A 25,268-nucleotide genomic window follows, 5' to 3' on the forward strand; every position below is an offset into this window, starting at 1 on the left:
GGTCGGGGAGTCCAGAACTAGAGGGCATAGGTTTAGGGTGAGAGGGGAAAGACATAAAAGAAACCTAAGGGGCAGCTTTTTCACGCAGAGGGTGGTACATGTATGGAATGAGCTGCCAGAGGAAGTGGTGGAGGCTGGTACAATTGCAACATTTAAAAGGCATCTGGATGGGTATATGAATAGGAAGGGTTTGGAGGGATATGGGCCAGGTGCTGGCAGGTGGGACTAGATTGGGTTGGGATATCTGATCGGCATGGACGGGTTGGACCAAAGAATCTGTTTCTGTGCTGTACATGTCTATGACTTCTCCTCCCAAGCATGGCTAATTGCTTTCAATTCCTGTATAATGATATGTCCTTGTCCCTTAAGAGTTTATTTCTAGAGTTATTGCTGCTTCTTTCAATTCTGAAGTTGACACTTTCACAGTAGTTTTACCAAAAACTGATTCCTTCAGATGTTAATGAATTGTGATTTTACTCTCTTTTAGAAATTCACCTTGAACAGTGGCAAAGCCCACCAAAACCTAAGGTAAGGATGAACACTCCAGTTAGATGATGATTGACGGTCAAGTTTTGCTTCACTTATATTGGTGAAGGCATTGTCTGGAGGAGTGAATCAGAGAATAGCTGATGGCTCTTTTAAGTTGAAACAGGTGCAAGATCCGTACATATTCTTACTTTCTGTAGTAAATAAGATCTTTTGTAGTTATATAGTCTTTAGAATGCGAAATGTCTACAGAATGAGCTCAAATTGATTGTCAGTGTAATTCTTAGCATTCACATGAGGGAAGTGGTATAGTGATTATGTCACTGGACTAGTAGTCTAGAAAACCAAGCTAAGCTTCTCCAGACATCGATTTGAATCCCATAATAGATAATGAAATTTGAAATCTGTAAAAATCTGGGATATAAAGTTTATTTACTGCTGACCATGCACTGTCAATTGTGGTAAAAACTAATCTGCTTCATGTATGTCCTCTTAGGGAAGGAAATTTGTCATCTTTACCTTGTGTGGCTCAAGATGAAGCAACATGATCACCTCTGGATGATTAAGAATAGGCAGTAAATGCTGACTTAGACAGTGATGCTCACATCCCATGAACAAATGGATTTTTTAAAAAAAGGATTATTTAAAAAATATAGGCCAATTGCAGAATCGTGCGTAATGTTGGACATTACGTTTAGAATTTTGCAGTTACGAGCTGGTTGGGTAAAGTCAGTACCTTGCCTACTGTGAATAACTGAAGAGAGACACTTCCTTTGTTTTAACATTTGCAGTCTTCAGGAAGTATGCCCAGCTAACATGAGCACTGAAAATTATATAGCTTATTACTTGTTTTTGTGATAGGCTAGACTTCTTTTTGTTTTTGCAGCAACATCCTATTAGTGGCAAACATCACTAGTTGCAATTTGTACATTCTCCTAGACAATGCCTCCACCAATCAGCTCTCTCTTATCATTTAGTTTGAAATGTTATTCTCATTTACATTAGTAAAGAAGAAAATTAATAGAAACATGAAAAGTGTGATTAGCATACCATTTAATTGTTGAAACTTAAGTGCTGCATATTTCCTTTTTGACGATTTAACAACTCGTAAGATTGAAAAGCCAACTGATCTACACCAAGCATCTTTGCAACAGCTGGCTCATGAAGGTTTCTTAAACTGCATTTTTCCCTCTCCAGTGCCTTGATTCTAAAACACCCACCAACATCACCAACACCCTCCCTCCCCCCCCCCCCCCCCCCCCCCCCACCAATCTCTCAGCTTACAGGTGAGGGGGAAGGGTCAAGGCTTGACCATGTCAACTCAATGATCCATGGCAACCCTTCATTCCTGACATTTTATCATCATCGACCTTGTAGACAGCTGTGCTTTGAATGCAGAAATCGTGGCCTCCTGATGTCGGTAGTGCCCTGAAACAATTTCAGTATATTTGGCCAGTAAAGCACTGCATGCAACTTCACAGCCAGAGCATGGTAAAAGGTAATAATTAGCTAAAAATGCTAATGTGAGTGTTGAAATATGAAATTGGTAAGAACAGGAATAGTTCCATTTCCTCAGCCCAGCCTTCCCTAGATTAAAATGAATCCTCCTACCCATTTTTTTCATTGAACCTACATGGTTTCCCTGCTGACCTTCACATCCACATTTTTGTTTGACACTTCCATTATGGTGGAACTCCATTCAACCCATCATTTTTAAAACTGTGATCCTCTAACTGTGAGGGACAACCCCATGATATTCTTAGCTCTGATTTCCTGTTGCCAAATTCCCAGTTACACTTGCAGACTGGCTTCAGACTTGCCTTTGGGAACATTAAAAACAGGGACAGGAGTAGGCCATTTGGCCCTTGGAAACATTTGTGGAAACAAGACCAGACTGTTGAGAATGATTGGGCATCTACATCCCATGACTTTCTTTGTTGCCTGCTTAGGGATTTGTATTTGTACCTCTAAGCAGCAGCATTGCTGAGATTAGAAGTTGGTTGTGTCCAGAGTTTAGATATATATTGAACTCCTGGCATTTTTTTGTCTGCCTTTTTAAATCTCCATTTACATCAACACTACAAATCCAATAGATAACACTATCTCTGTTGTAAATAAATTTCCAGTCCGGAGAGCTCACTGCCTATTAATTTTACCATTGACCATTTGTACATAATTCTAATTCTTTAAATTTTAAATGAAAGGAAATTTCAGCGCTAATTGTTAATTTTATAAAAGTAACATTTGATTTTTGATGATCTTCTCAGCCTTCACTGGAGAATGTTAGCAGTTCAAAATCTATAGGAGATTCAAAGATGAACTTTGGGAAGATGCAAGATTTTGCTGCAACAAATGCAGGAAGATATAAAACTTGTCCAACAAAGGCTATTCAGCCAGCTCCTATATTGAATGCTTCTGCGAAAAATGTAAGTAATTTGGGGTTTGGGCTAAGCTAGCCTCTTTTTCTCTTTTGTTCCAGGTGGCAGATGAGGAAACCCAATCGTTCCACTTTTTAATCCAACAGATCATCTGCTAAATTGTTAGCAAGTCAAAGTATGATTTTTTAACTCCCTATCTAGGAGAATTGGCAAGGTGGGATTTGGGTGTTGCCACTCTTCTTCCGATTGATGCGAATATCCCACTGGACTAAATACCCCAGAATTGGAGGCTACAGCTCTGATCTCCTGCTTCCCTGGACGCCAGATAAATTTAGTGAATGTAAATGGACTCAAATACTGAAATGGTAAACTCCCTTCACCCATCTCTAGGTCTTGATCTTAATAATTCCTAATGTAACTGGGTGATATAAATTGACAGTTTGGTTCTATTGGAAATCAGAATGGATAGTAAATAATTGTTAAATAATTTTGTTGTCAGATGTAAGCTGGCTTGAGAGTAAGCTGACCTTACCTTATCCTTGGCAAGCAGCTTCTATTGCCAGGTCTTTTCTCCTTTCCTCTTTGTGGTTTCCCGCTATGGTGTTGCTCAATTGGGATTTTATTCTGTAAAATATGTATCTGTTTGCTTTTCAACAGACGAGTTGGACATCAATATACTGTGACCCCATACTTATCACTGTCTTTGTGGATTTTGCACATTCTCTCTGTTTCTTTGTGGGTTTCCTCCGGGTCCTCTGGTTTCCTCCCACAATCCAAAGATGAGCAGGTTAGGTGAATTGGCCATGCTAAATTGCTCATAGTGTTCAGGGATGTGTAGGTTAGTTCTAAATTAACATTAAATTGAAAAGGAATTCCAGTATATGCAGCACATTATGATCAAACTCCAAAACTGCCTGAAATAAGCTACAGTACCCAGTATGTGATAATGCATAATTTAACATTTTGGGTACATATCTTTGATCAACCACATACATGAGAAAGAATAGCAAAGATGCAAAGTTGGAGTTGTAGCAGAAATTAAACAAAAATACCAGGAAAATGTGGTGAATATGATGAGAAACCTTTTTCAAACCAAATACTGGCCTGACTCCCCATTTTGTTTCTTCATTGGGATGTGGACATTGCTGGTTGGCATTTATTGCCCTTCCCTAATTGGCAGGCACTGTTAAAAGTCAACCACGGTGGCTCAGTGGTTGGCACTGCTGCCTCACAGCACCAGAGACCCGGGTTGGTTTCCTGCCTTGGGCGACTGTCTGTGTGGAGTTTGCACATTTTCCCCGTCTCTGTGTGGGTTTCCTCCAGGTGCTCTGGTTTCCTCCCGCAATCCATAGGTGTTAAGTGAATTGGCCATGCTAAGTTGCCCGTAGTGTTCAGGGATGTGTAGGTTAGGTGCATTCGTCAGGGGTAAATGTAGAGTAGTAGGTTAGGTGAATGATTCTGGGAGGGTTACTCTTCGGAGGATCAGTGTGAACTTGTTGGGTCAAATGGCCTGTTTTCACACTGTAGGATTCCATGTTCCCATTGCTGCCTGGAGTCACTTATAGGTCAGGCCAGATAAGGATGACATTTTCCTTCTCTAAAGAACAGTAGTGAATAAACCTGATGGACTCTTCTCAGATTTCATGATCATCATTGTTAATTATTTTCTGTCCACTCCCCCGCAGCCCCCCCCCGACCCCGATACACTATCTGCCAGATATTCCCAAAGTGCAAACATCCATTACTGTCAAAATACTAAAGCTAAGGGAACAGAGGGCTGTAGTATCCCAAGAAGAAAGATGAGGTGCTGTTGTTGAATCTTACATCTTATCTTCATTAGAAAAGTGTGATTTAATACTGGGTGCATATGTGCAATACAAATGAGATTGAATCATTAAGATTTTTCCCTTAAAGTACGTAAAATTGACCTTCAAAATTTTGTTTTTTTTTGTTTGAGCTATGCTAATACTAATCCATCGGAAAGAAAGTAAAATTAATCTTAGCCCGAAGTCTAATATTATAATGTTTGTGTTTAGTGTATGGTAGGAACTTGGGAATATGACTAAATACTGGAGCTGCTTTTCAGGATAAAGAAGGTGGGATACCCTTTACTGATAATGGACAGGTACCCTTATTCTTGTGGAAATGATAAAACAGACCAGTATTTCGCAATGAAATCAGGTCACAGTTTGTTACAAAAATGTAGTTGCATTGTGAAACTTGAAATTTTCTGGGTTGTAATTGGTGCATTTTAATGAGGTATGTGTGTGAAGGATATGGATCGAAGACATATGGAATTGAGGTATACTTAGTCATGATGTAAACTAATGATAGGATAAATTTATGGGACTGAATAATCCATCCCTTTTCCTATGTCAACAGAATCAAAAATGGAAGTGTTAAATGAAAAATATCTATCTGCTCCACTTATCTTTATCCAGGGAGAATGAAGACCTGTGTGAGAAGGCAATTTTTGAAATATCATGAACACTTTCCAATCTTTACTTCTAGCTTACTAATTGAATAATTTCAAGTATAATTTTTCAGAAATTATGGGAAGGAGAACTGAATTACATTTAGAAGCTAATTGAAAATTATTACCAATTTTGCAAATTCAGTTATGTTTACTCTCTAAAGCTATGTAACCATATGTAATATTTTATACCTATCAGAGTAATCATGTTGTAAGCATAACAGATTCAGATATCATACATTTTTCCTGGATTGGTATCTGGGGCTGCCCTTTTGGTAACAGTCATTATCCAAACTGCTGCCAATATTATTTATGACTAAACTGCTTATCAAAATCATTGTTGTCCTTTTTTTAATGAAGTAAGATAATCAAACAAACCTAGGACAAAATTTCTCATATCGTTACCTTTTTGACCCAGAATGCAAATACAGATCTGGAAAATGCTACTATTCAGAAACAGCGCAATGAATTACAGCTGCTTGTTGCAGAACTGAAAGATCGGGACAAAGAGTTAAATGAAATGGTGGCAGCGCACCGAAAGCAACTTGCGGCATGGGAGGAGGATCGTCTGAGGATACTTAGCCTGGAAGAGAGATGTGCTAAACTGGAACGTTAGTATTATTTTTTTAAAAAGTTATAACATGTCCAGGTGGCTAAAACATTAAAACTAAGTTCCAGTAGTTTCTCAACTAAGTGAGAAACTAAGAAGTTCTTCGAAAGAAATACTTCCTTGGTTTGTGCTATGTGACTGTTCTCCCTTCTGGATAAAATATCATTTACTTTTACTGGAATCATCATTTTGCCAGTGGAAATGTTGTAAGTCACATTTTTATTTCATTGACAGTAGTTGGATTCATTGCACAGCAACAACATCTGATTATACAGTGCTTGAAATTTAGTAAAACATTCTACATCACTTAGCAGTTTCAAACAAAATTACTACTCATGAGGACACAAGTAGGAAGTTGCAAGATATAGATCATAGGAAGCTGAATGCATAGCAACCAATGGTAGACCAATTAAGATTGAGGAAGTGCAAGAGGTCATAAATAGAGGAGTGCAGAGATTTCAATCATTGTAGGATTGGAGGAGGTTACAATAAGAGGAACAAATTCAAGGAGGAGTTTTAAAATAAGGGCAATAATTATAAGCTCACATGTTGGACTCGAAACCAGTAGAGGAACAAATTCAAGGAGGAATTTTAAAATAAGGACAATAATTATAAGCTCACATGTTGGACTCGAAACCAGTATAGCTCAGTGACCATAGAGGTGATGTGTAAAAGTACTTGGTGCATGATAGGATACAGATACCATAATTTTAGATGAGTTTAAGTTTGTAAATGTGGAATATGACAGGCTATGTATCGCAAATACACTCAGAGATGTGGAGTCTTAATGACAGAGTAGGTTTGCAATTGGAAGTTCAGTCAGGGTCAGTCACAAACCATAGTTATGAATGATTTAGTCCTGCCTCCATGTAAGAAAGAGGTATGGAGTTGGTGGTTTGAAAACAGAGTTTCTGGAGATGAAGAAGTAATTTATTTACATTTTATTTGAAGGAAATTTCAGCTTGTTCAGTACTAGATTTTAGATCTGTGTGACAAATAAAACTCACTGACGTATAAAGGGATATTAATGATGTGACCTTTTAGTCCAGCATTAGTTTGTGCTTTCAAGCATGAAAAGAAGAGAAATAATCCCATAACTAAACCTTTCAGAGGCCATAAACTTTCCATAAAATTTCCTTTAGTCTCATGTATTTTGATTAATTAATCATAAATGGGTAAGCCATTTCTCAGATGAGATGTAGTAACATCATTTATATCCAACCCAGCAGAGTTTGCTGCTTTTAAGAGAAAATGGAGTGAGGATATGTACTGCAATTGTATAAATTGTTCTTTCCAAAATACATCTGGATGAACAACATTTTTGTTGGTTCAGTAGGAACCATTCTCTACAGTTTAGAAATATGCAAAGGAGAACAGATAAATGGATCATCAAGTTTTGAAAAAAAAAAATCCTACTACGTGATAAATTGTTGGTAACATTGTGTTTTAATAGATGAACTGCGAAACAGGAATGAGACCATTAGATCCTTAGGTGCGCAACAAAAGATTTTGGAATCTCAGCAAGCTGATTGTCTGAAAACACTGACCAGTACCCAGCAACGGCTGAAGGAAATATCTGAAAAAGCAGCAGAAACTGCTAATACCTGTGAAGAATTGGAGGTAAGATTGCCAGTAATAAAATTGTAGATTAGATTAACATTTCTGTTTCATCGATGACCTTTTTAACTGAATTGTTGTATTCTGTTTACCTCATGCAGGACAGGAACAAAACCCTCAATTCCTCCAATTTAGAGCTTTCTGCCCAGGTGGGACAGTTAGAGGCACGTGAACAGGAGCTCACTACAATGCTGGAATTAAAGGTATTAAAATTATGGTCCAGAACATGAGCAAATGCTTAGTAAATTCTTAGCAAATATTCTTTGATCTTAACGTTTCTATCTGTTATAATGCATGTGTTTTCTCTGTGTGACATAATCCCATGTTAAATAATAAACTTTTTAAGTAATGAGTGAATATAACAATCACCACCTCTTGCTACCAGTCTCATTTTACAATGCGCCATGGTCACTTGGTGCTCCAGCACTTGAATGTTGCTGAGAAGAGAAACACTCAGCTGAAATGTTTTGTTTTGCACATAGGATAAGCGGTAGTATGCCAAATTTAAAATGCTCACAGCAATTTCTACTATAGAAAGAAAAGGATGATAATTGGTTGGCAAGTCAACGTTGATTGTCCAAGCTTCTTTTCCGCTTAGACATCCTTTATAGCCTCGGGACTCAACATTGAGTTTAACAATTTAAGAGCTTGACCACCACCATCCTTGTACATTCCTTACCCTCACAACCCTGTCATGGAATGGGTTGCTTTCAGTAAAACTTCTCTTCTTCCTTGATTCTTCCTTGCCTCCCCTGTTTTTTCCTCCCTCTCTGGACTCTGTTTTCACCTGGTCACTCACTCCTTTTCCACCCCACACTGTCATCAACATGAATACCACCTTATCATACTATGACCTTTACATGTTTCCAATTCTGAAGGAAGATCTTTGGACTCAAAGCATTAGCTTTGCTTTCTCTCCACAGATGCTGCCAGACATGTTGAGTTTCTCTAGCAATTTCTGTTTTTGTTTTAATGTATTCCTTTTGCTTGCAGTGAGTAGCTCCCTGCATGTGAATGTCTATCAGTCCTAGAAAGTGTAAATGGGACACTTTACAAGCTCAATTACTTGTAAGTGGAGTTTTAAATGCACTCATGCTTTCTAGAAGGGGCACACATTTAACTGTAGAGACTATTCAGCAATAATCTCTCTTTTCAGTATTATTCAATACCTTGGTATTTTCTTTGTAAAAGCAATATAAATACATGATGTTGTTTTCCATTCACTAGTGGTTTGTGACTCTGGCTCTGGTGTATTTGTTATATCTTAATTGCACCCTCTATATAAGAGGATAGAGAAGTCTGTATGAATCCAATTTTAGTTTTGATATCTAACACCACAATAACTATGGGTTTTTACCTTCTGTCTAGGACAAGGATATGGTTGACGCCACCAATCACATCATGGATCTTACAGCTAGGTTTAAAACCTTAGAGGGTGCATTACGAGAAGCCAGGGTAAATGAAACGAATACCAGAAAAGAAGTGCATGATTGCAAACAACATTCAAAGAAACTAAGACATGAAATTTGCAAGCTCAAAGGTCAGTTGTGGGTTACTTGTTTTTAAAATAGAGTTTTTTTTAAGTTTCTTTGTTGTGAACAATTGCAATTTGCTTTTTACATTTACTTAAATGATACATGTAATTACAATCCACTTTCAATGTTGTAATGATATCAAGTGATTACTTATCCAGCAGTGTACATCTTTGCTCAGTCATGACCCAGTATGTAATAAAGATGTATGACAGTGCTGTGATATATTGGGCCAATTTTGTTTTGTTTTTTATTCATGGGAAAATTGCTGTAGTGGGTACAATTGAATCAGGAGAAGAGGTGAGCACACCAATAACTATTTAAAAGATTTGTCTGCTCTTTGAAACGAGTGGTTAGAAAATTATGGGGTTCATGTGCTCTTTGTACCGAAAAATCTACCCAATAAAATAGACAAATGTTCTTTCAACATTTTTGGAGTCAAAGAAGAAGTTGCATTTTCTGTATACATTAACTTCAATCTTATCGCAATCCTTTGAAGGTATTTCACAGCCAAGAAAGTGTAATTGCTGTTCTTTTGACAGCAAATATAACAGTTATTTGGGACTTTGGTCTGGCCTAGTCCATAACATTTCAAAACATTCTTAAGCAGGCAGCCCAGACCATAACTTTGCAATTTGTTTTGGTAAGTGTACAGTGAAAATTACCCGGCGTAAGTTAGCTAGGTTGACTCCTAGATTTTAAAACGGACAAAACATTTATTCATAAAATTACACAATGAAACACAATTCAGTTTAATCAAACTAGACTTAATTATGCTGTTTCAAATGTACACAACAGTCCCAATAAGCAAACTCCCTTTAAAACCCAGTACAAAAAAAACACATGCTTATAGGTTGAAGTTGAAGGGGAGAAAGAGTTTCCACAGAGCTCACTGTTGCACTCCTCACCAGTTCAAGACTGAAGTAAACTGCTCAGCTAGAGAGCTGACTATACTCTTTCATTATACAGATCACTTCTAAAGCAATGATCACTTTGGCCTGAAGTCTCATCTGTTTACATGTAAATAAAAGGCCTCTCAAAATCTTTTTAGTCTCTGTATCAAACCAGACTGATTGGTTTATTACTCCTCTGAAAAAAATCAAGGAGAGAGTATCCTTGAACCAAGGATAGCTTTTAGGATAAAAAGGGACTAGCTTTGTGACACTTGGCAATTAAATGCAACCTTGTTTTAATGCACAAATGGGATATGATAAGTTTGACAATGTCAACACTATAGGAGTGCTACATAATTTTTTCCTGTCCAGAAGTATCACTGACAACTGTACTATGTGTGATTCGAAATGGGAACACTCTGATTCAGCTAAAATAGTACCCAGATTAAAGTAGTAATGTTTAAGCCCATTTAAGTTATTCTCAATTACTACTTTCAGTATTCTCAAGAGTTAATTACTAGGGAACCCTCTTGTGGTGCAGGGATAGCATTCCTACCTCTGGACAAGGGTGGCCTGGGTTCAAGTCCCACTTGCTTCCAGAGGTGCATAATAATGTCTTTGAACAGGTTGATTAGAAAAATAGGTTAGTTTAAAAAAAGTCACTAGTGAGTTTAAATGACTGGGCCAGTTTAGTTTTCCCTTTTCCAAAATGGGTTTCTCTAAGTATTAGTGGAATCTAAATGTATTTTGGATTATCTGTACTTTTTGGAAATTTTCTTTTTGCCAAGTTTGAAAAATTTTAAATGTCTTATTTGTGATTGTTGTGCCCAGCAGGATTTTAGACAGAGGTAATCTGCCTTTGGTTTGAAGGTATTGGCCTGGACCCACAGCAGAGGAAAAGTCCCTTCTTTGAAAGGGTATAATGATTTCTTTCATGTTCACCAATTGGTGGCATATCTGATCTGAACACTGGTGTGTTCAAATCTCTGGAATTTGCTGCCAACTATCAATTATCAACAGAATAGCTAATTGTAGTGGAGTTAGTCCACCAGGTGGGGAGAAACAAACATATGCACCCCTGATCAATGTAGGTGGCAAGTAAAGATAAAATTACTACAGTGCTAGTGGACCAGACAAGTTGGACCGAAGGGTCTATTTCCGTGCTGTACATCTCTATGATTTCCTCTTTGGAGGTGGATTAACCTCAGCATCACTGTGCCTCAGGTGATGGAAGAGGTTGGGAAGAAGAGTCCTTCATGGTAACCTCAGCCAGTGTGGGAATCAAACCCCGTCTGCCATTATTCTGCATTCCAAACCAGGCATCCAGCTGACTGAGCTAATCAACTGACCCTGTTATGGGGGGAAGAAAGAGAAGCTTAAGTCTTGTTGATGAGAGAGGTGCAAAAGCTAGAAAAGGAAGGGAGTATTAGTCTCTGGAATTGATGAAATGTAAAATTAGGATAAAAAAACAAATAGAGAAATAGTTTTGTGTTCTGAAGAAGAGTCACGAGAGCTGAAACATTAACTCTGATTTCTCTCTACGGATGCTGCCAGACCTGCTGAGTTTTTTTGTTTTTTGCTTCCGTTTCTGATTTCCAGCATCTGCAATTCATTTGGTGTTTTATGAAGTTAGGATACTCTTTGATATTGCAACCCTAATTCATTACTTCAAATTAAAATTGCAAAAAACAGAATTGCTTTATTGTCATCTAACATTTCTAGGAAATAAGCATCTAGACTCACTTGAACTACATTTACAAACTAATTATTACTTGCCTGTCTATCAGATGTCCACTTCTATTGTATTTAATAATTTTAAACATCATTCTGAAATATATTAACAATGCAGAAATTTTTTTGCAACACAAGATTCCTTGCAACAGGACAGTATTGCAGAACCATGGATGGTGATATAAGCATACAAGTGTATTTGGAATATTTGCTATTACTTTTCTTATGATGGTTGTAGAATTTAAATGTTCAACCGTATAAAATATGATTTTGGAGACAATGTTGTTCCAATGTACTGCTGCCTCAGTTGCTTGGATAAATGTACCATTTAAACATTGGATCATAGAATTTCAGATGATTCCAATCAAGCAGAGTCCCTGCATCTGATGTGCTTATTTGACTGTGATTTTGCACTTAGTCATGAGGCCCTCTAGCCAAATGTAACTTAACCTGTTCACTGACAGGAATAATGTTTTCGAGGTGGTAATGTCAAGAGAAGAGGAACAAAATGGGAAAAATTGGAAATCAGCTATTCTTAAAACTGCCCTAAATTCAATTCTGGCGATTTCTGAGTTGAACATGTTTGAAAAGTATTTATACCAGAACTTGCGCAGCATTGAGAATTTCATTATATTAAAAGTTGAATCATGTTACATCATTGTTGTCACTTAGAACCTATTGAGAAAAAGTTATCTTTGGGCATAAAGAAAAATTACGTTTTCTAGTTGTCAGCAGTGGGAATAAACCTCATGAACTGAGATTTTCCCTTTTATTTTTATTTAGATGAGTTAGATGAAAAGACTGTGGAAAATAATGAACAAAGAGAAGAAATTATTCGCCTTAAACAAGAGAGGCAATATCTAGGAAATGAGCTCACTTTAGCAGGTAAGTGAAGAACTCTGAAGTAGTACTGGGGATGGATGTCATATACTTAAACTCAAACTCTGATTGCTACTAATTTGTCCGATTACAGCTGTGGTGGGCTTGACTGTAAAGACATCTTGAACTTTATAAAAACCAGTATGTGGAAACGTACCTTCTGAAATAATCAGATGCACAGGATTAGATTAGATTAGATTACTTAGAGTGTGGAAACAGGCCCTTCGGCCCAACAAATCCACACCAACCCTCTGAAGAGCAACCCACCCAGACCATTCCCCTACATTTACCCCTTCACCTAACTACGGGCAATTTAGCATAGCCAATTCATCTAATCTGCACATCTTTGGACTGTGGGAGGAAACCCAGGCAGACACTGGGAGAATGTGCAAACTCCACACAGACAGTTGCCTGAGGCTGGAATTGAACACTGGTCTCTGGTGCTGTGAGGCAGCAGTGCTAACCACTGTGCCACCGTGCTGCCCCGTTTTGATGTCATTTTGATTTTTGTTTTTTTTTTCTTTCCAGTTATGAGAATACTGCAGTGGCAGATTAGGGTGCAAGTAAAAATTCACTGTCTTGTTTTGTGATTCCATTTCAGTTGAAAGGGAGAAGAGGAAAGATCAGATACTGGAGCTGGCAAGGTCAAAACAGGAGCGAGCGGACACTGAATTGCATGGTCTTCGACAGGTCAGACATTTTGAAATTCATTAATGCAATCAAACGTTGAAGACAAACGTTGTTTTGAAGCAATCACAGTTCAAAGTTGTATTCAGCCATATTGTGCATAAAAATCAATGATTATCATGGTCTGTGGAATATTCAGTAATTTGAGATAATGTATAAAATTAATCATTAGATCACTAATAGCTCAGCATGTTTAGTGAGTGAAGTTTGAACCATGGAAATTAGGATGCTTCCAAAATGAATCACTCCCATGCCAAATTACATTGTTAAAGAAATAGTAGACCACTCAGCCCTTTGAGGCATTCCGACCTTCAGTTAAATCACGGCTCTTTAATATCTCCAATCTATTCACCCACCTTTAACCCATGTCTGTTGATATTGTTATCTAATAATAATTTGTCACACTGTCTTAAATTTCAATTAACCCAGCATCTACAGTCTTTTGGAGAGAAAATTGCAGATTTCCACTCTCCTTGGTGTGAAACATTGCATTACAGTTTCATTTAGTCACTGGCCGCAACCTTTTGAACTGAAAGGATTGCCAAGCTAATGCAACATGCCCTCATAACTGGGAGACAGTGAGGTCTGCAGATGCTGGAGATCAGAGTTGAGCGTGTGTTGCTGGAAAAGCACAGCACAACAGGTCAGGCAGCATCCAAGGAGCAGGAAAATCGAGCTCTTCATCAGGAATGACCTCATAACTCCCAGCATAATTATGATTGTTGTTAAACTGAAAGGTCTATATTTTCCAGGTTCCTCCCTTTTTATTAAAAATGAATCGATCTTTTCCGTAGTAAGTCAGGTGATTGATCTCAGCTCTGTGTCACTTTTTGGACAATACAATTGGCTTCAATGTCCTTAAGTTAGGGAGGGCAAAATAGGCCAACCGTCCTGTTCTTGATTGCTGTCTTGAGACCATACCAAAAAAGTACATCAGAGTGTGTACATGTATAACACCTACAAATACACAAGTCCAGAAATGCTACAGCCAGGCTCATTTTCCTCAAGCTGACAATACCTGCTGTAGAGATTCATACAAGGATTATGGTCAATTGGGCAAGGCACTAAGGAGCACCTAATACAAACTGAAAGCACTGCGGATGCTTTAAATCAGAAACAAAAACAAAAGTTGCTGGAAAAGCTCAGCAGGTCTGGAAACTTTTGGAGAAATCAAAGTTAACATTTTGGGATTGGTAACCCCTCCTTAGAACTGATGGGAGCTAGGAAAATGTCAGTTTATATACAGATGATAGGGTGGGGGGAGGCACTAAAGAGTAAACAATGGGTAGGGATTGGAACCCAGAGAGAGAGAAGAACAGTTGGACAGACAAAGGAGTTGTTAATGATTTGGCTGGGAGGGTGAATAGCTGTTAATGGAGGCTTAGTGGCAAACAATAGGTCGTGTGTAATGTGATAACAAGGCCTGCTATCTGGGGTCGGAGTCCAGGAAAAGGAGGAATTCAAGCCCTAAAATTATTGAACTTGAAATTGAGTCCAGAAGGTTGCAGGGGCCCCAAGTGGAAAGTGAGGTGTTGTTCTTCCAATTTGCCCTGAGCTTCGCTGGAGAACTACAACAAGCCTAAGAGAGATGTTGGCCAGGGAACACGATGGTGTGTGAAAACGGCAGGCAGAAGTTCTGTGAAGTAGTCACCCAATCCACACTTAATTTCTCCAATGTAGAGGAGACCCCATTGTGAGCAGCAAATGCAGCAGACTAGATTATGAGAAGTGCAGGTAAAGTGCTACTTCACCTGGAAGGTATGTTTTGGCCCATAGATGCTGAGGAGGAAGGAATTAAATGTGCAGATGTTACACCTTTGGTAGTTGCATGGGAAGGTGCCATGGGCTGTGGGGGTGGGAGTATTGGGAGTAAAGTAAGAGTGGATCAGGGTATCCTAGAGGGAACAGTCTGTGCGGACAAGGGAAGAGAGGGGAAATATATGTCTGGTGGTGGAATTGGCAGCTGATGATCTTCTGGATGTGGATGCTGGTGGGATGGTAGGTAAAGACAAAGGGAACCCTATCACTGCTGTGGGAGAGAAGAGAGTGGGTGAGCGCGGAAGGGCAGAAGATTGGTCGGACTCGGTTAAGAGTCCTGTCGACAACGCTGCTGGCGAATCCTCAGTTGAGGAAGAAGGTGGACATTTCGACGGCTCCCTTGTTGAAGTTGGCCTCATCAGAACATATGCGATGGAGGAACTGGGAGAATGGAATGGAGTCTTTCCAGGAAACAGGTACACTAAGGAACACCTGTTGCTTTTGCAGCCGTGCCTCTGCAAAGAGTAAAAAGCTTTGCAGGAGAAGATGAACAATGGGGAGTAAATTAATATATACGGTAATAGCTAGTTCAAATTGCATAAAACCTGACTATTTACGCCAGTCACAAAAGTACGTCTGATTTTTAAAAAGTAGCCCAATCCTCCTAGTTTCTATTTGGCCCTTTGAGCTTGTGCTGCCATTCAATATGATCATGGATGATAATCCAACTCCGTATCTGAAGAACTATATCAGTCTTCTTTTTGAAAACATTCGCTATTTTGGTCTCAAGCGCTTTCTGAAGCAGAGAATTCCACAGGCTCACCACTCTCCAGGTGACGAAATTTCTTCTAATCTTAGTTGTAAATGACCTAGCCCATATCTTTGGACTGATAGTCCTGGTATTGGATTTCCTGCTTATCGGGAACATCCTTCCTGTATTTACCCTGTCTAATCTTGTTGACATTTTGTACTTTCCTATGAGATGCCCCCTCAGTGAATATGGCCCTAACTCCAGTGAATATAATCCATAAAGGCTACACTTTATACTTTTTTTGCCCAAAACAATCCTTAAGGTTAGGGTAGTGTTTGCAATAATAAGCTCTAGGGCAACAAGGGATGGGCATTAAATGTCTCTGCCAGTGACATGTGCATCCCAAGAATGAATAAATAAAAAAAAAAGCTCTGTAGATTTTGAAGAACCAGAACTGAAAAATTGAAAGATTAGGAAAACAGCCAGTCACATTGCCTAAATTCAGAATCTTGTATGCAAATTGTTATTTGCGAGGGATGAGGCCTGGATTTCTTGTAGATAACTAAAAATGCAGATACCACTAAAGTCGCCTTCTATGTGTCCAATTCATCCCCTCAATAACATAAATACACTGTATAATGTTCTAAAAGCATTAACATGCATTATTAGTTAACAAACAATGAGAAAAATAAATATTATCATAAACATGCATACCTTTAATCAAATAATCTTGAGGAAGGCACGATAAGAGTGAAGTTAAAGAGGATACAATAGCTAGAGATGGAGGTTGTAATTTTGCTGCTGGCTCTTTGGCTGGCTCGGCTGTTGAAAAGAACATCATTAGGGGGCACTAAGATGTCTGCTTCTTAATACCTTTATAAATTTCAACATCAGCCAAAGCATTTTGACTTGAATGCTATGCTTGAAAGGTGTATATATTCAAACAATAAATTCATTAATACTTTTGAAACTATTGCAACTTCCTCCTTCTTCTTGAGCAGCCAGACAGAGATTTCAACTCTTCCCATCTTCAGGATAACTTCACACTAATTCTTCTAAACCTTCTGCTGTTGACTGTTTTCCTTTTCTTTCAAGCAATCTGTTCATTTACCATGTTGGAAAATCCTTCTCTTCCAACTTCTTCAGCCAATTTAACAATACAGGAGACTTCTGTTGATAGGAATGGAAAGCTTGTGAAGTCATTCACACTGTTGGTCATACCTTCCATCAGCAAACATTGAATGTGGATAGTGTTAATTCACTCTAAGATACTTCTATATTGTCATCCATGTTGTAATCTTTCTAACATTTTAGTATGTGAATTAGTATTCATGGCCTGATGAGTGTGTCCAAAAGTACGTTTTGTATAATAACAGGCCTTCATTATTGAGATTACACCCTGATTGAGAGACTGAATAAGAGAGATGGTGTTGGGAGGAGGGAATACGACATGGTCAGTAATCACAGCCTCTGTCACCCATTCTCTTCTATTTGACTTGCAAATACACACAACAGGTTCTTGCTTTTCCCTCTTAAAGCATGAGGATTCTTGGAATGGAACAGAACCATGGGTTTCACCAAATGGCAAATGATGTTGCCACAAATTTGAGGGTCATGTGGTCCTTCACAGCCTTGAAACCCAAAGCCCCCTTTACTGTTGTGAGATGTATCTTTGTATTGGCATATGCTTCCACCATAATGACATTTCATTGGTATTAAAGACTTGTTGAGGTCTGTACCCTTTTTCTTCGAGATTTCCATAACTCTTCCAGACCTCATGATCTGCTGATGCTGCCTCCCCTTGTAAGCTCACATTATGCAACAAAAAAATGCTCCTTGAAGTCATTGAACCATACTTCTGATTATAATTTTAAGGCAGACTCACAAGGAGAAACATATCTGTGCATATTCTCAGTCTTTTGGAGGCATTGGCTGCAACTCAAAGCCTTGTGAATATGCAGATCCATAGGTAGCAAATCAGCAAATAATGAGGACTGAGTGTATCACTTGTGATCAATAAGGTGCACAGAAGCTGCACCATAAGGAAATTGTTGTAATTTGCTCCTGTAAACGTTTCAGTATGGATTGTCAGAATTTAGCAAGATAGCACCTCTGGCTGATAAATCAAAACACTATGCTATGAACATGGGTTTGTGCCCAAAACTGGCACAACATATGACTGGCTATGGAGTGGAGAGACTACATTAGAAGGAGGCATTATTTTTAGGTCCAGCTTTCTTCGTTGTTATAGCTAGTTTGCAAGTGATTTGAACAGACCTTGGAGCAGGTAATCTGTATAGAGTCATAGAGATGTACAGCACAGAAACACATCCTTTGGTCCAATTCATCCATGCCGACCCCACATCCCAAACTAATCTAGCCCCATTTGTCAGCACTTGGCCCACATTGTCTAAACCCTACCTATTCATATACCAATTCAGATGCCTTATAAATGTCGTAATTGTACCAACCTCCACCATTTCCTCTGGCAACTCATTCCATGCATTCACCACCCTCTGCGTGAAAAAAACATTCAATTTTTTTCAAATAATATTGAGCTAGAAGTGTCTGGAAAGTCACTCCTGTTAGTAATTTACACAAAAAAAATCATCAGTTTACAAGTTAAAAGAAATATGGTGAGTTCCAATTCTGCAAATTGCCACATGATTTGTGTGACTCTGTCAGTAATCTTGCCAAAGCCTATAAATGTCCATACTTGCTCTGAGCTTTCCCATTTGAACTAAACTAAATAGTAATTGAAACACTGCAAGATTTACAATGCTATTATGAATTATTCCCATCCTAGCATTTTGGATAGATAATTAACAATGCATTTTGTGATACAATCTTTGCATAGTGCTGGATTTTAAAGGGCTGTAAAGGGATTTGTGAATCTCCCCCCACTAAGCAGCAAATGGTTTTGGAAGCATTTTAATTTTCTTTTCCATCTTGGCAGCCTTTTAATTTTGCCAGTGTTGTAAGGAGGCAATAACGTTCAGAACACAAGACAGTTTTGAAAGTCAAGTGAATTACTTCAATGCAAATCAGACTTCTTTCAGAAGCTAATATTTTGGAATACAGTATATATGTGTAATTTGAGAGATCATGTAGTAAATGTGGAATTCTTGGGAGGTAATGGACCTTGAATTTCTAATATTTTCCACCACAGGGTGGGGTTTTTTGTTATTTTTGGTCTGTTTTCAATTTAATCTATATTAATTTAATATAATTAGTCGACAATTCTACTATCATTGTTTCAGGGCAATACCAGGATGGTAGAAAGCAACTTAGATAGACCTTGATCTTTTTCTAACATTAGCTATGTTCTCATGAATGCGCTGCATGGGTATACCCATGCGGATCACCTTGGGTGGGATTGCTAGTTTCAGAGTTGATGATCAAGAATATTTGTGTATTTTGAGCACTATTTTACCATTTACTCATTAGCTTCTCAAAGATGAATGCAACAATTTCCAAACAATGTCTGCTTTTCGTTCTCTTTAATTTTAGTTTACTTTTGTTCGCTTGTTATGTCGTGCTCACTCACTAAGCTCTCCCTCTGATGATGAATAAATCTGATACACTGAAGTCAAGTGAGAGGAGACTGAATCTTGTAACTACTGCTAGTAGGTGTTACCAAAGTCTCGTTATGAGAGCAGGCACTTTACTCAGGTGATGTTTGTGATGTAGAATAGCTAATGTTGAAACTCTATGGTTTAAATTAATGGCTGTTTTGAGTTTGGTGTGTTCTGATGCTTTGATCAGGAGGATGGCAGCAAAGTAAACACATCTTAGGATGTGTTGTGCTGCTGACAAAAACATCAAGATACTTGCTCCTGACGACTTAAACCTCTGCTTGTTATTTGGCCTCCAACTAGTGACTATTCTTTTGGGAGGAAGGGAAAGCTATAAGCCAGGTATCTTTGGGTTTTGGTACTTCTAAAATGACAAGTTTTTTAGTGACCAGGTAAGCAGGTGGTTCTGCAGTATTCATTGGCACTGTTAATGGATTGACCAGCCAGGCCAGCTCACTAGTTTAACCTGGAGGGATTCTTCCAACTCTGCTCCAGAGAAGCCAAGCAAGCCAGAACATTTAACAGGTAGGCTGAACTATCTGAGCAAGTTACAAGAAGCATACCAGTTTTAGTTGTGCAGCCTTAGCTGTTTAATATCTGAAAGTGCTGTCACGTACGCATTAAGATCCCCATTCTTTGGCTTTTCCAACTTATGTCTATGATTTCTTAGATGTGGTAAAGAGTATGTTTCAGTGGGAGTACAATATACACTTTTTGTTGAGTGTTTTGAGATTCTGCAGTTATTTATTTCTAGTAGATTAATTGCAATATTTAAATTCTGCAATTCTTCATCAAAATACAGTTCTGCATCTATGCATCATTGGTATAATATAGAAAGTGTAATTTCATTTTTAAATCCATAATTCCATACAAACTATTAATAGTTATTATTATTTCCTTAGTTCAATCTACATATGTTGTCTTTTCTAGATATTTGTTTGAGAAGCAATGTGTTTGTCTCAATCTAATCCTTTATATCTGTTATGTACTACTTTTATATCTGGTGATCAGGTGAATGAAAAACAACAACATGACTTGCAGCTTCTGCATCTGAATCTTGAAAGTTCTCAGGAGTTGATCCAAATGCAGGAGGAGAAAATTCTGGAAATTAGGTAGGCATAAAAATTTGATTTCACTCCTTATACTGTTTATAAAAAAAACTCCTTCCAATTTATTTTAGGCATAATGTAATAAATTGACACATAATTACATCAAATGTAACTTCATAAACAGGAAGTATTTCAACAGTTTTTTAACAATTTATTGTAACATGTTTAACTAGCATATCTCAGTGAAGCAGCTATCTTGGGTGATAAAGGTTTCATGAAACCTGGTATTCTGCTTCTGAAAACATTGCCCTACAGTAAGCTTTATAAAAGTGGACTAATATAACAAATATTTCCCTTTGTCTCTGAGGAAAACATGTACCTTCCACTGTACCTTACAAGGCAGCTCATTTTATGGCTGTCTTAGATAATGACTTACATTCTGCTACAATGGTGGAAGCGGCTACAATCTTGAAGTTGTCATCTTTTATTTGTAATAATATCTATTCTAGTAATCAAATTTAATTGGTTATCATCTTCAGTGGTTCCTAATACAACAGTAGAGTAGAAGTGAAGTAAGAATTTCAATTTGTTCCAGATGAGCTTCAGAGTTGTGTTTTGAAAGGGAGGGTGTAACAACAAACCATAAAAAGTTTTGCTTGTTCCAGAATGGCATAAAATAATCATGTAATTAGTCAGGAACATCCACATTGGGAAGCACGAGGACAGTGCAATTTGAAATTGTGAATTAGAGAACAGAAAAATTCTAGAATTTATTTATAATGGTCTTATATCTGCATTATACAATGATTGATACCATCATAACTGGTCTGCTGAGAGTCGCAACTAGGGATGGATTGGCTACATAGGAATCAGGAGATTTCTTACCTGCTTCTATGGAGGGCTCCATGTTCAAAACTATGGAAAGTGTTCTAATCATGCTATTTAAATTGATACAGTGTTAAGCGTAGATGATACAACAAACTTATTTAGTCTAATGTGGGAGTTCACAACAACGGGATATACCTTAAATTAGAACTCAGTCAATTAGTAAAATTAGGAATCTTGTTCTCATTGAAAAAAAGGTAAGAGAAATCTGGAACTCTCTTCCCAAAAGGTTGTGATTTATCCTGAGAACTTTTCTAAAATCAAAATCAATAGATCTTTGTTAGTTAAGGTTAGAAAAATAGGGAGGAAAGTATAAATTGGAGTTGAGCTCTAAATCAGCATTAAAGAATGTTGGAAGCATTCAATTGGAAATTGAAACTGAATTTTTTTTTAAGGCTTGTGAGATTCCAAAACATTTGTTAAATGTTCCTCAATTATTTTAAGGCATAACTAGCTTCAGTACTTTAAACTATTAGTGTTAGATCATAGAAATATGTTGCAGAGTGGATATGGGGACTGATGCTGTTTTATACCTATTTATGATGTTTACTTGGAATGCTATTTCATAATGTGGAGAACTGATTTAATGTTTACATGTGCCAGACTCTACATATTGAACCAATGAGAAAAAATTGAAAATTTGTGGAACAGAAATGGCCAAAATTGTACTGGTATCCTGATTCAACAATTCCATTGTACATTCCAGTATAATGTTCCAAAGCTTATACTATTGTCATGTAGAATTTAAAACTGATATCTTCCCTTAGAGTAACAGCAAAATCACAAATGAGGGTGATTCTAACTATTGTAATATTTTTATTTTTGTACTTTAAACTTTAGTGTTAAATCATAGAAATATGTTGGAGAGTGGACATGGGGACTGATGCTGTTTTATACGTATTTATGATGTTTACTTGGAATGCTATTTCATAATGTGGAGAACTGATTTAATGTTTACATGTGCCAGACTCTACATATTGAACCAATGAGAAGAAATTGAAAATTTGTGGAACAGATATGGCCAAAATTGTACTGGTATCCTGATTCAACAATTCCATTGTACATTCCAGTATAATGTGCCAAAGCTTATACTATTGTCATGTAGAATTTAAAACTGATATCTTCCCTCGGAGTAACAGCAAAATCACAAATGAGGGTGATTCTAACTATTGTAATATTTTTATACTAGTTCAACTAATTCCTTCATCACCACTTCATTTTAGCAATCTTTTATATGGTCTTTTGAAGAGTTGTGCAAAATTCAACAAGGGAGCTATAAAAACTTAATCACAAGCTTTTGCCATTCATCCTATTTAAACTTTTCTTTCCTTTCTTTTTTAAGTTCAAGTCGACTTCTCTCCGACTCAATGACACCGAGCAGGGATGGACATAATGAGATAGAGGAGCAAGATCACAAAAATGATGTAGTTAGAAAATGGAAAAAGGAGGCAAACAAAGACTGCGTAGTGACCAGACACAAAGAAGAAACAACTAAATCAATGCAAAGCTTTAGTGATGAATTAATTTCATATAATACCAAAGAACAAAGCCATATGTCGGGCTCAGAAGTGGGTAATGCTACCAGAAATTATACCTCGACCGAATATGTAAATGCTCAAACTTTCTTTCCTAACAATTTCGATCAGACTGCAAATGGAAATGTGGCATTCAAGAACTATAGTCTACAGGTTAATGTTAATGATCCTAATAAAAAACCAACAAAATATGTTCTACCAAAACAAAGCTCCAAATATACAACTGCAAATGATTGCATCTCACCTCAGTCAAGAGATGACAATTTACAGCAAGTGTCAAGGAAGCAAAAATGGAGATTTGAAGAATCGTCTGATGTCAATCCCACAGAGTATATGGAACAATATAATAATGTAAATTATACAAGCGTTGATCATCACAGTCCTCGCTGCAGCAGTTCTTGCAAAGGCAATTTAACCAGCGGTTCAGTAGAAAATCATTATACACTTTGTTCAAAGACAAGTGCAACTTCTATTGTATCAACTAAAGAAGCAATGAAGACTTCAGAGAATCATAAAATGGAGGACAAGTACTGTAACGAATTGAATGAACGTAAAATTAATGATGAAATGATTCGACCTCATACAAGGTATGAAACCGACCAGGAGCCTCCAAACCCAGAACAAGATTGGATGAAGATTTATCAGCCAGCTGTTGATGTAAAGGATTTGTGGTGGCTGTACCTAAATGATGGTTCAGGATCCTCACATGAGTTAGACAGTCCTGCTAGTATGGGAAAAAAGAGGTGTGATTATGCCTTGTGTTTTCTTAAAATAAAAGTTATAAGGATTAAAAGGGCAGCCATTGATAGCACAGCAATGTGCAATGAATTTGATTTATAATTGTAGTAAAACCTCTAACATTCTGAACTATACTAGAGGGAGAAATTTCCAGAGTGAATGTTGTAAATCTACATGGGTTTGGTGCAATATGTATCAATTTATGAGAGATACCTGTATTTGCATTGATTGCTTCATTCACTGGACAACTGGATTGGAAATGTTGATTAATAGGAATGTTTTAAAAGTTTTTTTTAATATAAAGCTGTCAAACTAGGCTCAGCTCTATCGGTCTTGCCTCCAAAATTAGAAAGTTGAGAGTTTAAGTTCAATTGTTGAAATAGTTGTAATATATAATTTATTTTGCTAAATACATTTGGGAGGTATTGGGTGAGAAAAAGTTTGTTTCGAAAGTTTCTATCTCAATTGTCCAATATTGTAGCCTTAACTTGTAAATCAAAAATGCCTATTAGGTATTCAAGTGCTACATTAGTAGAGCTGCACTTTATGATTTGTCACTACTATTTGCACATTAGTTGGAGATTAAGAAGCATTTGAAGCCAGTGCATCTTTATAAATGAGCCAAGAGATCTGAGCAGAATGATTTGGTTCCAATGGACTTTTCTGCCTGTTTTCAGCTTGAATTCCTTTTCATGACAATGAATTTTGATTTGGAGTGTGGGAAGTAGATAGAATTTGGTAACTTTGAAACATGAATTTAAAATTTTATTCTTCTGCACCATTAACAGTGAGGACAGGCTGGAATTGAATACATTTAGTCTGGATTCACCACCACGTTCTGTGAATTCCTCACCAGTCAGAGAGCGCTCAAGAGGAAAGAGCAGCATCCATGGTGACCTATCTGTGAATGACTCTGTTTCACCAGTGAGGCTGAACATTAATGAGGACAACGAAAGAGGGTCTGCTAATAATGTAAGCTTTTACAACCTGTTAACAATTTGTCAGTAGAAAATGAAACTATTGGTAAGGACTTCTGCCAAAATGGTATCCTTTCATAAAGATTTGGAGATGCTGGTGTTGGACTGGGGTGTACAAAGTTAAAAATCACACAACACCAGCTTATAGTCCAACAGGTTTAATTGGAAGCACACTAGCTTTCGGAGCGATGCTCCATCAGGTGATTGTGGAGGGCTCAATCCTAACACAGAATTTATAGCAAAAGTTTACAGTGTGATGTAACTGAAATTATACTTTGAAAAATTGATTGTTAAGGCTTTCATCTGTTAGAATACAATGACAGTTTCACTTCTTTCATGTGTAAATCACAAAACCTTTTTTTAATAAGTTGCATTCTCGGGTTAGCTGCTAATAATGGTGATAGCTAGACAATATGTTGAAGGTGTTGGCCCCCTGTGTTCTCTGTCTATGCCATGATGTTTAGATTGATTCTAATCTAAAAAGTGAGATAATGGAGGTTTACATAAATTCATGCAGTTTTTGAGCTCAGAATTCTACATGAATGCATGCAGTTTTTGAGCAAAGTACAATGTAACTGAGCAAAGGCTATGACAACGGATGAATGAGCACCGCACAACAATCAACAGACAGGAGGGTTCCCTCCCAGTTGGGGAACACTTCAGTGGTCCAGGACATTCAGTCTCGGACCTTCGGGTGACCATCCTCCAAGGCGG

General features: G+C 37.6%; 1 protein-coding gene across 4 annotated transcripts in view; it reads left to right on the forward strand.

The window, feature by feature from the left end:
* ccdc62 (coiled-coil domain containing 62) overlaps positions 1-25,268 on the forward strand; it is a 50,811-nt gene that overhangs the window by 16,731 nt on the left and 8,812 nt on the right. For 2 of the 4 annotated variants that reach the window (XM_043715773.1, XM_043715775.1), the window contains 11 exons: positions 488-528; positions 2,754-2,912; positions 5,756-5,948; positions 7,401-7,567; positions 7,666-7,767; positions 8,933-9,104; positions 12,504-12,605; positions 13,201-13,289; positions 20,382-20,482; positions 22,647-23,582; positions 24,366-24,549. In XM_043715773.1, the coding sequence (XP_043571708.1) occupies positions 488-528; positions 2,754-2,912; positions 5,756-5,948; positions 7,401-7,567; positions 7,666-7,767; positions 8,933-9,104; positions 12,504-12,605; positions 13,201-13,289; positions 20,382-20,482; positions 22,647-23,582; positions 24,366-24,549 (2,246 nt within the window). Of the gene's footprint in view, positions 1-487; positions 529-2,753; positions 2,913-3,003; positions 3,230-5,755; positions 5,949-7,400; positions 7,568-7,665; positions 7,768-8,932; positions 9,105-12,503; positions 12,606-13,200; positions 13,290-20,381; positions 20,483-22,646; positions 23,583-24,365; positions 24,550-25,268 lie in introns of those variants that run through there. The other 2 variants (XM_043715774.1, XM_043715776.1) reach the window with 2 other exon arrangements.

Source organism: Chiloscyllium plagiosum, chromosome 25 (genome assembly GCF_004010195.1).
Source record: "Chiloscyllium plagiosum isolate BGI_BamShark_2017 chromosome 25, ASM401019v2, whole genome shotgun sequence".
In the NCBI taxonomy this organism is placed as follows: Eukaryota; Metazoa; Chordata; class Chondrichthyes; order Orectolobiformes; family Hemiscylliidae; genus Chiloscyllium; species Chiloscyllium plagiosum.